The 16,489-nt window shown below is 26.1% G+C and overlaps 3 protein-coding genes across 3 annotated transcripts in view; all 3 read right to left on the bottom strand.

Annotated features, from left to right (window-relative positions):
- The window catches only part of LOC100199662 (tyrosine-protein kinase SYK-like), a 47,591-nt gene extending 34,803 nt beyond the window's left edge, over positions 1–12,788 (bottom strand). Inside the window, 6 exon segments of the mRNA NM_001309782.1 lie at positions 1,273–1,413; positions 3,441–3,491; positions 9,523–10,015; positions 10,103–10,243; positions 10,418–10,516; positions 12,576–12,788. Of these exon segments, the coding sequence (NP_001296711.1) occupies positions 1,273–1,413; positions 3,441–3,491; positions 9,523–10,015; positions 10,103–10,243; positions 10,418–10,516; positions 12,576–12,740 (1,090 nt within the window). The 5' untranslated portion in view covers positions 12,741–12,788.
- Positions 12,789–13,528: 740 nt separating this feature from the next.
- Positions 13,529–15,352, bottom strand: LOC105845698 (alpha-tocopherol transfer protein-like). The gene is made up of 2 exons (XM_065802113.1): positions 15,026–15,352; positions 13,529–14,020 (listed from the first exon to the last, which is right to left on the bottom strand). Exons 1-2 carry the CDS (start codon positions 15,350–15,352, stop codon positions 13,529–13,531), a joined length of 819 nt encoding a protein of 272 aa, XP_065658185.1.
- A 709-nt stretch (positions 15,353–16,061) lies between these two features.
- LOC101234502 (kinesin-like protein KIF2A) overlaps positions 16,062–16,489 on the bottom strand; it is a 99,235-nt gene continuing 98,807 nt past the window's right edge. The window contains exon 28 of the mRNA XM_065801622.1: positions 16,062–16,227. Within this exon, the coding sequence (XP_065657694.1) occupies positions 16,148–16,227 (80 nt within the window). The 3' untranslated portion in view covers positions 16,062–16,147. The remainder of the gene's footprint in view (positions 16,228–16,489) is intronic.

Genomic DNA, 16,489 nt, shown 5'->3' with positions numbered 1-16,489 from the left:
AATTAATTAATGATAGTATTATGTTTAAATCCTCAAAATGTTTTTGTAATGATGTTTAGATGAAAAAAGGAGAGAGTGTTTATTTTATTAAAGTTAAGTGTACATAATTCACTTTTGTCATAATATTTACAAACTATGTCTAATTAAGAAGAAATTTCTTCACTGGAATCTAACACAAGATAAAACATAATTATTAATTTGATTGGAGACTTTTTTTAAATGAAAAAACGGGTAAAGGTAATAGAAAATATTTTAAATGAACAAACGGGTAAAGAAAATAGCAATTTAAATTCATTATCTGGTACATCTGTGAATGAAATATTTTTTAGTATAGTTTACACAATGAACGAACAACTTAATTGTAGTAAACTGTACCTATATCGATTATGTCACATTTTGCATGAGCCCAAAATAAACAAATATTACATTGAGTTGAGCAGCATATAGATATGTGTAATATAGATATGTGTAAACCAAGAAAAAATTAGTATCAAGTAAACATCTAAACTATTTTGGTTCAATATGATTGCTGCATATGATTTTTCAGTTCAATATGAACTAAAAAATTATATGCAGCAAAAGCTTATAGTGAAAACAATTACAGACTGCCTTAACAACATCAGGTGAAGAAAATGCAATAGGAACAAGAAATCATAGTAATTTGATTAACTATTTTGAAATACTATTACCAAAAAATTTAAAAATATACATATGCAGTATAGTTCACAAATTGTAATATGATGATGCTGATAATGACAGTATTCAAAATGTGGATGTGATGGAACAGATATATGAGATGCACAAAAAACAATATAGTAAAAACAGAAATTAAGTAAATAATATAGTGTAATATAATATAACATACATCACTAAAGTGAATATAGAAAACAAGACATAGCTAAATCTAAGTAAAAAACAGATTTATGCTTTTTTATTAACCATAAACTTGACAGAACACACTATTTGATATTTTAGAACGAGTTTATGACTTTTACATGTCTTTACTGGTAATTTTTTCATTCAAATTAACAAAACTATGTTTTTGAGATTCTTGCAACTTTAAAAAAAAAAGACCATAACTGTAGGTCAAAAAATTTATTCTACACTGTGGATTGCCTAATATTTATGTTTGTGTGCTCTCTTGGAGTAGTTTATAATAACATATTTTTTGTTAAACACTTTTCAAATATATTTTTTTAGTATTTGCCTATATTGCCTGGGTAAATATACAATAAAATTATAAAAGTAAAAATACAAATCAAAATTAAATACCTAACTCATGTTCTAGCCGAAGTCGCTTAGGATCAAGCTCTGTTTCTCGTTCTTGCGTTTCAAATGGATTTTTAAATCCTTCTTTTTTAACAATATCTTTACTATCATAAATTTTTTCATAAACCCAAGTATCTTTTAAATCTAAACATTTTTGATTTATAGGCTAAAACTTATGAAATAAAAAATTGTATTAATATTCAATTATGAAGATATAAATCATAGATAATAGAGATAAAAAACAAGATTGCAGCAATATTCAGTACACATAATACTGATATACAACATTTAAAGATGGGATTGTGTAATGTATATATGAGGAAATCACTAAGTGACAGGGCATGTTGTGTTTAAACAAAACCCTAAAAAAGTTATTTAAACTTGCCAAAATGTAATTTTCATTAAGATATTCACAAAAAACTTCATAATTTTAATGCCATATCGCTTCTTGGTAAAAAAGTCTTCAATTCTGATTAATGTGCATGTAGTATATCACCAATAAAAATAAGTATTGTTTAACTTTAGTTTTTATTAAAATTATTGATAAAATATTATATCAAAAATATTGATACAAAATTATTATAAATTCAATGATATTATTTTCAATATATAAAATTATTTTTGATATTATTTAATATTAAATTCATTTAAACAGTTGAATATTTTAAGAAAATGATAGTTAAAAAACTGTTTGGTAAGTTGATCCTTTGTATTAGAATTTATAGAAGAATGGTTTACTTATACATAGATTGTCAGAAATATCTTTAATGTAGCTGAGAAACAATACAGAACCATGAATAAAATCTTGCAGTACCCTTGAAGTTACTGGAAATGAATAAGAGAGTTGGCCTTTAAGGAAAACTTTAATACTGCGGTTAGAAAAAATTAACTTAATAATCTAAAAAACTTTCACAGATACACCATATGAAGCAAACTTATGAGAGGATCAAATTTGTAAGTTAGCAGACTTGAGATATTAGAAAATTGTTAATTAAAAACTTAAAGATAACTTACTAATAAGACCTAGACAACTGATTGGAAAATAGTTAGAAGACTCAAATTGTTCTCTTGAGTCTTCAAAAACTGGAACCACAAATGAAACTTTATATCGAGCAAGAAAATAAGACTCAGAAATAAGAGGTAAGAAGATCAGACCCATGTATTAGAGATGGAATGTTAGACTTACCTTTGTTAATAAAGATTTTCCAAAAGTCTCTAAAACATAATTTCTGAGATAAAATAGGAGATTTTCATAAACTGCAAAATCTTGCAGAATTAAAAATAACAATCTAAGTGATCAGTTATTTCCATATATCCCTATCAATATGTGTTAAGGTTACTTCGTGTTTAAATGCAAAACTAAATGCATCAGATAAACCCATTAAAAAAAACCAACATTAATTCTTTTTTTTTTTTAAGAAAAAAGATTTTCTATTTTTCAATTAGTCTATTATATACAGACTAATTATATTTGTGAATGTTTCGGATTATTAATCTCTTATATATTTTTGAAACACTTGGTAAAACAATTATTAGTCTATAGTTTCACCTAGTCTGAATTCAAATAAATTGTTTTTATGGATGTGTGATTAAAGCATATTAGGAGAAAATTCTGGTTTATAACAGCTCATTGCTCCATATGTTTTAAATGTTTTTTAAACTTAAATCTTTATTATTTTATGTAATCTTAAAGAGATTTTACCAAGTTTATTTTTTTATAAAGCAAGTTATTTTATTGTCATTTTTTTAGATCAAATATACATCTTATAATCTTATAAAAAAAAGATAAGATACTTTCTTTGGTATACTTTCAAAATATAATGATTCAACAAAAAAAAAATTAGCTAGTTATATAAAATTATTATGATGATACAGCGAAAAAAGTAGCTCGTTATATAAAACAAATATAACGATACAGCAAAAAAAATAGCTTGTTATGTAAAACAAATATGATATAGCAAAAAAAGTAGCTAGTTATATAAAATAAATATGATGATTCAGCAAAAAAAAAGCAAGTTATATAAAGACAGAAGATTCAAAGATAAAAACTAAAAAAAAAAATGCGAGAGAATAACTTTAAATAAAGAGTTAGCTGATTAAAATTGTTTTTTTATAAAATTTGATGTTGTTGTATCAATACATAATGAATATAAGTAATAAAAAATCAATACCTATTTGGTTTGATACCCTTGAAACTGGTCTATTTGGTAATGGTGGTCTCTCTTAAAAAATAAGATTAAAAACTATTTAACTATAAACATAATAATAATAATAATAATAATAATAATTATAACTAACAACGATAATAATGATAGTAAAAAAAAAATGATAAGAAAGTAATCATAACAAAAACAATTATAATAATAACAATAGCAATAACCACAACTAATATTAATAACAAAAATAACAATAACAACTTATATCATTTACGAAAAATTATATTCTATAATTATATACTAAAAATATTATATTATATTCAAAAATTTATATTAAATATTAAACTATAGAACTTATCATACTAACAATAACTAACTAGAACCAAATTATCTAAAGCATGAGATCGAAAAAAATGATAAAGAAAAATCTTTTCAAAATTTTTAAAATAACTGTTTCTTACAAGTTTCTTTAATTTTTATTTAAATTTAAGAAATTAAAGAGTAAAAAATACTTTTAGTTTCAAAAGAAATTTTACTTCAAAAAAATAATTGTACATTACTGGTGTACAGTGTGCCCAGAATGTGATTTTTTGAAAAAAATTCATAAATCTGTTAATTGTTAATGAGATCTTAAGAAAATTTTAGTATATAACTTTTAGTATAGTATGCCAACTATTCTGATGTAAATTTTATGCGTGCGCACTCTGACCCATGAAATGGGGCAATGGTGGGGGAGAGAAAAGGGCGCCAAGAATCATGTCATTAACTATTTTTAAATTTTTCAAATAAACTATAAAATATACATTAAAAAACAAATTTCTTTTTCAAAATTTGTCTGCCACCCCCCTCCCCCGCCCCATGTTAAAAAAAAAGGGCGTGCAATGCCTGTGACCTGCAAGCTAGGCTGGTCACAGGCATTGCTGGCTAGGTTGCTTTAGGGTCAACTTACATGATTCTGGAATGTGGTACCACAAATACGTGGGTAATTGCTGACTAAAAAAATTTTTGAAAAAGGATATCATATCCAATCAAAAATGAAATATATTTGAATTCATAATAATTTAATATTAAACACAAATATAAACAGATATACTGTCTTTGATTCTTTTTATATCATTTAAGTCATTTTATATGGTCACAGAAAACATTCTTGAATTATCATTTTTCTTCACTAAAGACGTTGTTCACCTCTACTTTACACCCTCTTGTGGTATGTCCAAGTTTTCTACATGTTCTACATTGCGAAAGTATTTTTTACTGGCAAATTTATTATCAGATGTATTCTTATCATTAGTCTGAAGTAAATGTCATGTGTATTTATTTGCAATGACATCTCTCTTGCCTAACAACTTGTTCCTGATTTATAAACTCTAATGTATTTATTACAACTTTCACCTGACTGCTCAGACTACTTGACAATAGATGATCCACCTGTAATCATAAACAGTTCCAAGGCATGTGCGCACATTTGTTGCAAGATGGGGCTAAGCATAACTCATGAAAATATCATCAATCTATAACAAACTTCTTTAACTTTATCAGGATCAACGTTTTGCTAACAACAACATGTTGATTAGTGCTAAGGAGTATATTGAACTTAAATAACAAAGCAAAGAAGCTATATTGGTTTTCTGCTTTAAGAATTACAGAACCGACTGACCCTCTTTTTTATGGACAAAAACAATCTGCTATTGGTCCGTTGTTAATGTTACTACCATTAGAATCAAGGAACATTCCCATTTTCTCACATACATTTTGAATTACTTTTCTTCTTCTTGTCTTCAGAGCAGAGCTTTTACCCTTATGTCCTGCTCAAAACCATATATGGGTTTGTTGGCCACAATGTGATATAACAAATTCAGACAGTGTCAAGTGCACATAGCTTTTGATGTAGAATGGGAAATTCTGATTCAACAATAGGTTCATGACATTGCCCATGTCTTTCAGCATCTTTGTAGGAGATTTCACCATTTTCTAGCTTTCTCCAAGTACTAAGCATATCATTACAGTTTTTATCTATGGTAAACCCATATAGTCTCATACCAGGTCATTGGGATCACTTCTGGAACAATCGCAGCAGTGAAAAAAAGCTCCAGAATCCCCTACAAATTAATCTACCATTTTGCTATCAACCATACTTATCTCTGTTTTTAAAAATATTTGTAAACCAATTTCTGAAAGAATAGACTTGAGTTTCATTTTTAGGCAGTTGACTCAGAATTGGTTTAAAATACTCCTTTACACTCTCTCTAGTTTCTTTTGCTTTCAATAGAGTAACAGGCCTGGCAAAATTAATGGAGTTGGGGATCAGTCCAGAATACTTGATTTTTTGAATCTTTAATTTCAAGGGGACACCAAAAAAAAACCAGTATAATTTGTTCCTTTAAATTCTGCAAGTTTAAATTTCATATAATTCCGCAAATGAGACTTAAACTTCTCCCAAAACTAAAGTTGCCAATGATGTAGATGGCTTTAAACGTATTTGCTACCTAAGGAATTGAGCAGTGATGACAAGCAAACTTCCACCTGTTTTCTGATCTTCAAGATTTTCAAGAGCTATGCTTAGTCTGACTGAAGATCAGAAAACAGGTGGGAGTTTGCTTGTCATCACTGCTTAATTCCTTAGGTAGCAAAGTACATTTAAAGGCATCAACATCATTGGCAACTTTAGTTTTGGGAGAAGCTTAAGTCTCATTTGGGGAATTATATAAAATTTAAACAACATTAAATTTTAAAAACAACCTTTATATATATATATATATATATATATATATATATATATATATATATATATATATATATATATATATATATATATATATATATATATATATATATGTAGTTCTTTAAATGTATCTAATTGCACATTTTACCTGATATGTAATAATAATATTTGCTTATATTATTATTAAATATCAGGTATATTTGATAATAGTATTTGCTTGTACATTTTACCAGATATTTATAGATCCAAGTTTTAGATTAAAGCAGATGCTTCCTATACTGATATTGTTGGAAGTTTTACTCCTTCCTCCTTTCCCCATCTTTTTTTATATTTTTGGACAATTTCTTTTGAGTATTCTGACTTATCTACTCCTTAAAAACCATCTTGAATTTTGTTGTAGGTACATTTTGTAGGTTGATTAGTGAATTAAATGATAGTGTTGTGAAAAGTAAAAAATTAGCTGCAGGGTGTCCTAAATAACATGATACTTTAGAAATTCATATAAATGTCATCAGCTCAATTTTTACCTTGGTCTTTTTGATTTCCGTCCTCTTTTAGCCTGTGGAGCTCCCTCTTTTTTATATAACCCCTGGATGATGATCATGCTGCTGCAGGTGGATTCCCAGGCAGTTTTATCCCAACTTCGTTTCTTCAAGTTTACAAATTGACCAAAATTAAAATCAGTTTATTTTGTTTTAACTTTGAATATTTTTATACATGTCTTTCAACTGGCTTCAAAACTTTCTTGATGCTTTATCTTTTTCATCTTCTAAAGTTAGACTATATCTGATTGCTTTTAGAATTAGCTCTTATTTTTCCACTGAACTTAGTTTGATGTTCAAAGTTTGTAAAATTTCTTCTAATTCTCCTTTTTTATCAATAAAATTTTGTCACAAGTTATCAATAGGTATTCCTTAACCGTCCGTAAAAGTTGATTTTTTATAATTGCGAAACCTTAAATATAAACACTTATAAACAATTTCAATTCAAATTTAAATTACTAAATTTCCAGGGATAACCAGACTGTGGAATTTTTACACATAAAAATAGAAAGTCTATAATGTATGAAATAATTCAGTTTATTAATGGCCTCATGCAGCCCTTTTTTTTCCTGCAATTTTGTTTTTAATCAAACAAATATATTCTCATATAAATTAGAATTTTTTAATGTTTAAACAAAACTACATAAAATAAATGTTTAAATTCCAATTTTTATTTTCCAAATTAATTTTTATTTTACAAATTAATTATCATTTCCAGATCAGGATAGAAAAAAAAATGCTGTTTTTATTCAACTTCAAACAGCTATAAAAACAAAATGGCTTGCTGAATTACATAAAATTTTTTTGCATCGATCTACATATAATCTACACAATAAAAATTTACTATTTAAAATTGAAAAAACAAAAAGTCAGAAAAATGAATTTTTTCATGTCCTCGACACACTGCGTGGTGTATTTTCATGTCCATTAGCAATTCTTGTACTGAATTAATAGTCTTGCCTGTTTTTATGTAAATATCTTTTGCCAAAACCCCAAAATTTTTAGACGAGCCAGAATTGTGGGCAATTTGTTGGATTGAGCTTTTTTGGTAAAAAATTAACTTTTCTCAATTTATACCACTCCAAAGTTTTTTTAAGTCAGGCCAAAACAAACAAGGTCAACCGTGCGATTAAATGAGTGGCAAAAGTTGCTTTTGAAGGCACTCTTGAATATAACTTTCTGATGACAAAGTTGATGATGTCACAAAAGATCTACTCTATTTCCACAACTACAAATTGCTTGCCATAAGAGGAATTTTTTGCCATAATTGTCTACAAATATGTATTTATACTTGTTGCTAAAACAGCCACAAACAATTAAAGTATAATATTTTTCACCAAAAAGTTGACCAAAGTCACATATCATCATCCATCAAAGTGTAGCGATTTAATTTTGTCAAAACTTGGGTGTAAAGTTTTCGTGCTTGTGTTTTGGCAGTGGAATTTTGTTTGTAAGAGCAATATGGGTATTTAATTGTTCAGAAAGACTTGTAATTGTAGCATTTCTTTATCTACTTTACCAAAAAATCAGAAACTTTGTGATCTTCGTCTCTTTCTCTGTTAGACAAGCCTGGATTTTTTTTCAAAGAACAACAAATCTTATTTACATTGATTTGTTGTTAAAAAAAATTCTTCTTCTTGATCCTTTAGAACATTCAATGGATAATATCTTCTTATAACATTCTATAACCCTTTCAACGGTAGATTTTTAAATTTTTTAATTCTGATTCACTCCAAACAAGGCTGTAAGCAACCACTATTAAGTTGGGAGTTATTAGAAAGAAAAAAAAAGAGTTATAGAGCAAGGAAACGATTGAGAGATAGAGAAAAGCCCCGTACACTTAAGGAAAAAATAGATTGAACACATGTACTAACAGAAAACAAAGTGTCAAAAGACTTTTTTAAAAGTATAAAAATTTATTTATCGAATTAGAAATAAAAAAATAATTGTGTACCTTAATAATATACAAACTAAATTAAAAAAATGTTAGTAAAAAAACATGTTTCGAAAATGCAGGTTAGCCCAAAACACAGCTTAACCATAATTTTATGTCTTTTTTACCCGTGTGACACAAATATAATATATAATTAGTTAGCAATGGACTGTTCTCAACACATTTAAAAAAAAAATCGCCCTCAAAATTTGCCTCTGATATTTAAAGAATGGGAAGGAAAATGTCATTGTTTAGAAATATAACAGCTTTTTATTAATGAAAATAAACACTTTAAAAACACTTTTTTCAAATCTTAGGTCTTTTTATAGGAATTAAATGAACTACTATTATGGGTTTGTGTATTAGATTAAATGCATTATTATTTATAAAAAAAAGTTGCTCATTTTTAATGTGTAAATGGATTAAGTTGTCCGGAACCACCTTCCGAGCATGTGCCCAATACCACTCAATCATACCTCATTTACAAATACTAGTTTAAAAACAAGATGATTTTAAAACTAGCATTTGTTTTCATGATGATTTTTCTTCATGAATATGCAAGATTTTTTTCTGAAATTCAAATTGCTTCAATAAAATTTTAACAAATTTGAATTTGAATTTCTTTTTTTAATGATTTTTGACAACTACTATGATTACTTGATTAAAATATATTTTTTTTTAATGTGTTAGTAATTTATTTTGCAAGTCATTTCTGTTACTCATTTTTTTCAATCTCGTGCTTTAAACAAAATGTATAAAAGAACTAAAAATTTAGAAATTTTAATATCTATAATTAAAATAATTAAATATTTCATTTAAAATAAATTAAAACTACAAGTGAAAATAATAAAGGCAAAAAATGATAAATTAACAAATTAAAAAATGTATAATTCTTACCTACTCTTGACACTCTCCTATACTTCTTTAGTTCATCTTCATATAAAAGCAGTGTTTTTTTAAGTTCCGCTTGAATTTCTGGATGTAATAAAATGTTTTTATAAATTTCAGTTTTTGGTTGAAACTCAAACGATGAAACTTCACAAGCTCTTTTTAATGTACAAAACAATCCTTCACTTTTTTGAGAATAAAAGTTAACAACCGCCATTAGGTTATCAAAAGAACGTCCAGATTTTATTGATAATTGACCTTGATTATTACTTTCGAAAAGATAATGATAAACACCTCCTTGGTAAAACAAACCTATAACATAGCTACCCCGTGGAGATCCTCTTTCTCTAATTAAAAACATTCCAGTTTCACTTATACTTTTCAAACGTCGTTCAGCTTCAGTACGCGGAATAACACCATGAAACCATGGTTGCTGCCGATGCAAAATATTTCCAACAACATATTCCATTTTAACTTTAAATTTGCGAACTGCTTCTTCATTCTATAAAATAAATTTCTTCTCATTTTTAGAAATATCTAAACTAACAACTATTTCAAAAAAAGAAGATAAAAGAAGTAAATTACATACAACAACACCTTCTGTTCTCAATACTGTTCTTATTGCTTCATCTAGATCGTCATGACTAATACCTTTATAAGCAGTAGCTTTTACACCAGCAGGGCGTTCACAAGGATATGTTAACTTTGTCATCAACCCACCCAAAGAAGTCTATAATATAACTTATTTATATTTAAATATTTTATTAGCAGTTATCAAAAAGTAAAATTCAAATTTTCAAATTGAAGCTAGAAAATAAATAAAACTGCAACACTAATCAAAATCTACTGACTTGATAATATAAATAGTATAAACAATAAATGGTAAATCAAATAAACAACCTACTTTATGATGATTAACAAGCTCCACTGGTCCAGGAAATTGTGGTCCGTCAGCTATACCAACCATACCGCTAGGCTGCCTTTGAATAGCGTAATGGATAACCTACAATAAAGCAAGTAAAAAAAATAATATAGTAATCATATTATACTATTACTAAATATTTAAATAAAATTACCTAGCAAATTATATTGCCTATTATAAAATGACATAGCTTAAAACTTGCGAACATACAATGGGGATTATTTATAGAAACTTTTTTAATGAAAGTATGCAATGGCCACATTTCATGTATGAAATGTGGCCATATAATATTTAAGTCAATAGTAAAGTATGAAATGTGGTCATATAATATTAAAGTCAATAGTATAAGATTTTGTTTATTTATTTTGTCCAATTCTTCAAAAATATAATAGATATAAATTTAACATAATAAATAGCCAAGGGATGGGATAACTAAATCAAAAACTAGATAGAGTACTTTTTATACTTTTAGGCTGCAACTGATGCTAAAAATAATTTTTAAGTAAAGTTCCTTAGAGTGCATAAATAAGTACATTTATCCATGTATACTGAGAAAAATATTTATACAGAATAATACAAAAAAAAGTTTTTGTAACCCCAAAAGCATTTGACCACTTTCTACGTTTCTAAACAGGATGTTTAGATATTTTTTTGATCTGTTTTAAAATACTCAAGTGGTGCAGAAAAACTGTGAAATATCTCTTGTCATATTGCTGCCAAAGACAATTTACATTTTGCAAGTTTTTGAGATTACACCCTTTGGTGGTAGTCTATGGACTTGAAAATCAAGCATGGACAAAAAAAGTTCACAAATGGAAAGAAATTACAAATGATACACTTAAATATCCAACATTTTAAAACTTCTTTAAGTTGTCAAGTTGTCAATGAACATAGGGATTGTACTTTGAAAGTGAAATGTTTGACCAAAGCAGATCAGAACAAAATAGATAAAAACTCACTTTTAAATGTTTAAATGATTCTAAAGAAATTCTATTCAAGTTGTGCAAACGATATGCTAGAATGTAAAACTTTGAATGCAGGTTTTGGTTGATTTTAAATTTCAGGAAAATCAAGAAAATTCTTCAACTGCTGTTTAAGCTCAAAACAAATTCTACAAAAGTTCATTAAAAAAATTCCCAAAGCTGATTTTTGGAATAATAAATAATGTCAGTGCTCAAACAGAAAGAAATATTAGAAAAGACAAAATTAGCAAAATAAAGCAAAAAAATGCTGTAGAAAAAAAAATAAACTGAAAAAAAAAAACAGTTAGGTTTTATTGGAAAATAAAACAGAAAATGATGCAATTTCAGACATAATTTTACTGGGTAAATGCCTATGAAGACACCCAAAAAGTCCACAAATTGAAAATTCTGTTTTTTTGTTTTTTTTTAAATAACAAAAATTAATTTCAATAAAAAATTCTCTTTTTTTAATTCTGAAACAAAAATAATAAAATTAAAATAACAGCATCATTTGAAATAAATTATGATAACTTAAAACTATTTTATTCGATTACAAAACATTGAGAAATAGTTAAAAATATGAACAGAAGGTTTTGAACAAAATAAAGCGACAAAATTTATATAATATTTTCTTAAAAAAACAAAAACAGCGCACCTGGCTAGCTTTAAAGAGCGCATCTGGCTAGCTTTTTTTAAGGAAATTATTTTTTGATGTACATTACATTTTTCTTACATGTGTACATACATGTGTTTCAATAATAAATATGTTAATATTAGTGATATATTTTGGTTGAGTTATTAGTGTTGCCTAACCTTAACAACGTAACCAAAACTTAAATTATAAGAACCAATTGGTTATTATGTCGGATTTTAAAACAACTAAAATCAATCGATTAAAACAAAAAATATTTTAAAAATAACTATTGATTGAAATAAATGTGATAAGCTATACTTATGCTATACAATACTACTTTTAGTAAAGTTATTCTTGACTGTCATTTTGCAAATCAAAAAAGCTACTGTTTTATTAAGTAGAATGTTTAACTAAAAGTTTTTAAAAAAAGTTTAATTAAGTTTAACTAAATATTATCTTACCTATCATTTACCTTGTTTTACTTTTAAATGTTTTAAAAAAACAAAAAACTAATTATAAAGAAAAATTAGTAAAATTAAATTACTTTTTTATCTTTGCAGACAGATAGTACATAACTTCCTATTTCAGATGCACTTTCACGTAGTAAGTAGGTGCCATCATCCATTGATGTAGTAGTTTGTAAGCAGTTTTCTGCTATATCTCTTGTTATTCTGCCATGAAACCAACGTAATAATGATGGATCAGCCATTTTTAACACTTTACCCAAGTTAAAATCATTTTAAAAATATTTTATATCTAAAAATTAACTAGACGGGAATAAAAATTGAATATTAAATAATTAGCAATACATATATCATCAAGAGTTAACTTAAACCTTTTTTATTATTATAATACTATATTCAACTAAGGCTGAAGGATTATCATAGGCAAAATGACTACTCATTTTTCTTTTTCAATAATTTTTTTTAATGTTGCCTAATATTTTAACCCTATTATTTTAAACACAAACTTGAACAAGCAATGTTTCTTTTTTTTTCACACTACATTTTGAAATCCAAAAATTAAACATTAAATTTGTTTTCTATTAATATTTTAATGCATTTCTTTATATAGAAGTTCATATATACAAATTGCTGGTCCTATTAAAATTGATTTATATGAAATCATGTCTTTGATAACATCAAATTAAATAGCCATCAGCATGGACTTCATCGCATACATGATGTAAAGGTTTGGGTTTGGACAGCTACAAACTAAGTATAAAGAAGATATATAACAAACAAAAATTCAAATTTTTCATTTTTCTTTTTTTTTATTCTACTGAAACCTGTAAAGTATTAAGTCTGTATTTTAATAAATAAAGTGTGCAAAATATATACAATAATATATACACGCCCCACACAAACACACACACAAACACCTAAATATGAATATCGAAAAATCATCAGTATGAAAATACATTAAAACATGATATAAAAAATATTATGTAAAAAACCAAAATATTAATAAAAATATATTAAAATAAAAAATATTGAATTATGTCCACAAATGTTCTAACTCCTCCTCTGCATTTATAACATATCTAACCCAAGCATTAAAATCATTAGGTTCCCCGGTACCACCATACTCCATAGGAAGAATATCAGCACTAAAAAAACAACTAAGACTGTCCATGTCTGAACCATGTAATTTGACACGATCTTTTATTTTTTTTTTCATAAAATATGATATAATAGGAAATATTATACTAAATATTGCCGGCTGTTCAATGACATGTATGCCCTTAATGCGTATCGGATATGTGTTAAACACAAAACCTCCATACCGCCTAAAAAGGGTGGGTTGAATAGCTGCTGCTTGAGTCAATCCAAAATTACGAAAGTCAATTATGATAACTAAACCATTTATTTGAGTTTCTTCTTCTTGTATCAAAATTTCTAATGCAATCAAATTTGCTCGAAAATTATTTATGAGACTACGATCACTTGGGTTCCAGTTACCAGGGCATATAGCGAAAATACGACAGCCCTTTATATAAATAATATTAAAAAAATATTTTGTTATGAAAAACTTTTAAAGTAAAAAACTTAAATATAAACTTACTATATTAATTTACTAAAAAATTTAAATTACCCATTAATAAAACAAGTTAAACTGAAATATTTATTTATACAATCAAGCAAATGTAATTATTAATAGAATTAGCTTATTAAAAAAACTATTAATACTTTGCTAATAAAATTTATACATTTATACATTAAAAAATTAAATAACTGAATAGGCAGTATATAGGCAGTCTATCAATTAATAAAAAAAAATAATTCCGGTCTTGTATTTTAATTTTTACTTTTTGTCAACAAAATATGGAAAAAACTTTTGGACAACATATAAGAGTTCCATACATATATATATATATATATATATATATATATATATATATATATATATATATATATATATATATATATATATATATATCTATATATATATATATATATATATACAACCTGTAGTTGTTGTCCGAAAGTTTTTTCCATATTTTGTTGACAAAAAGTAAAAATTAAAATGCAAGACCGGAATTATTTTTTTTTATTAATTGATAGACTGCCTGCCCCAACCAAACCCTCAGTCGATGTAGCAAGTAGGTTTTGACTTTCGTCCAACACGCAAATGTTGGACCAAAGTCAAAAGTAATTAAAAGTGACGTATGTGTTGGCGTAAGAATCATTTTTTTCCTTCTATGTTTCCCAAATGCAACAAACTATAGAACTATATATATATATATATATATATATATATATATATATATATATATATATATATATATATATATATATATATATATCAAAAGATAACTGTAATCAAACAGATTTATTGATAGGTAAATGTGATCAAACTGATATAAATAACAAAATCATTTATCAAAATCATTATCTTATCATATCATTATTAAAAACAATGAATAAGTGCATATATAAGTAAAGTTAATGACTCCTATTTATAATAATACTTCCTATATATAATAATACTTACATTAGAATCACGTTTCGGAAAAGCAATATTCCATCCTGATTGAAACGTTAACCTTTCAGCAGATGGATTAAAATTTTCAAATATATCTGGATTACTTTTTTTAGTTTCATAATACCTAACCATCAAATCGAATGCTTTATCAACATTAAACTTTCTAGCGCGTAGAAATATAATAAGACCTTTATCTGTTGTATCAAACCTCAGGTCTGGTCGCTCTGTTGTTTTTGCTCTCAACTTATTTATTTTTTTATAACGGCCATCTGGTTTCTCATTTAATTCTTTAAGAGCCTTAGCTGCTAAACTGGGCTCTAACACTGTTAAACTCATTTGTTAAATAAAACTTGAAGATATAAATCAAAGTTAAAGAATTTTTTTAAAGATAAATTTATTTCAAAAGTTTTTACTCAAATTTTTTTTAAATTTCTAGCTATTACAATTATTTACAACTTTTCAAATTTTATCAAAAAAAAAAAATTCTCTTTCAAAGTCTTTAACACAATATTCTAAAATAACTAATAGTGAAGTATCTAATTATATTGAACACTTTAGATGAATGATTTTTATAAAACCCTTTAAAGCTAACATTCGAAAATATTTAAAAAATCCAAATACCTCATTCGATTACAAATGACAACATTAAAATGTTAGGCTTAATATATAACTATGTATGTAATAATAATGTAAGTATGTAATTATGCATGTCTAAAAATATTATATATAGTATATGTTTTTACAGAAAGAAATTAAGTATTGGTAAAAAGTCTATTGAATGTTTTAATACTTCAAATTTTCTACTAAAATGTTACAGTTTTTTATTTCTATAAAAAAAGAAAAAAAAAGTTAAAACAAATACTTTGATGGAACAGGAGGTAGATCCAAAAATAAAATAAAAAATTAAAAAAAAAGCTTTTTATATTTGTGTATAACAAACAGTTCCAAAAAGAGGAATTGGAATTACCCATAACAACAGAATTTCCAAAAAACGAAAAAAAAGGTACACTGCACAATAATATAATATCAATTGACTGCAACTGCATCATGGAAAACAAAACATAACTAAATTTGCTTTAGTTTACAAGTGAAGCGTTTCTTTTTACAAATAAATATGAGTTACAATAAATTTTACACAAACGGCAGCCGACGAACATTTTTACTTGCTTTTTCCTCTTCAAATAACTGTTCTTTGAATTGAGAAACTTTTACTGAAAAAAAAATGCATATATATTTACATATTTATAGTAATACATATACATTACATATCTATAGTTTATTATATTACATATATATGTAAATATATATACATTAAGGGTATAACATTTTTTCAAACTCAATGAGCATGTCATATTCTGATGAGCCTTTGTAAATAATTAAGAGAATTTAGTTTCACTTTAACGTTTTTAGAAAAAAACTCACGCACAGACCCGCTAAAAAGCTAAGCCATAAGCTGGTAATCACATTATAAAT

The sequence above is a fragment of the Hydra vulgaris genome, chromosome 07, assembly GCF_038396675.1.
Source record: "Hydra vulgaris chromosome 07, alternate assembly HydraT2T_AEP".
NCBI classification, from domain to species: Eukaryota; Metazoa; Cnidaria; class Hydrozoa; order Anthoathecata; family Hydridae; genus Hydra; species Hydra vulgaris.
The sequence above is the reverse complement of the archived record's forward strand: the minus strand, read 5'-3'. Positions and strand labels throughout refer to the sequence as shown.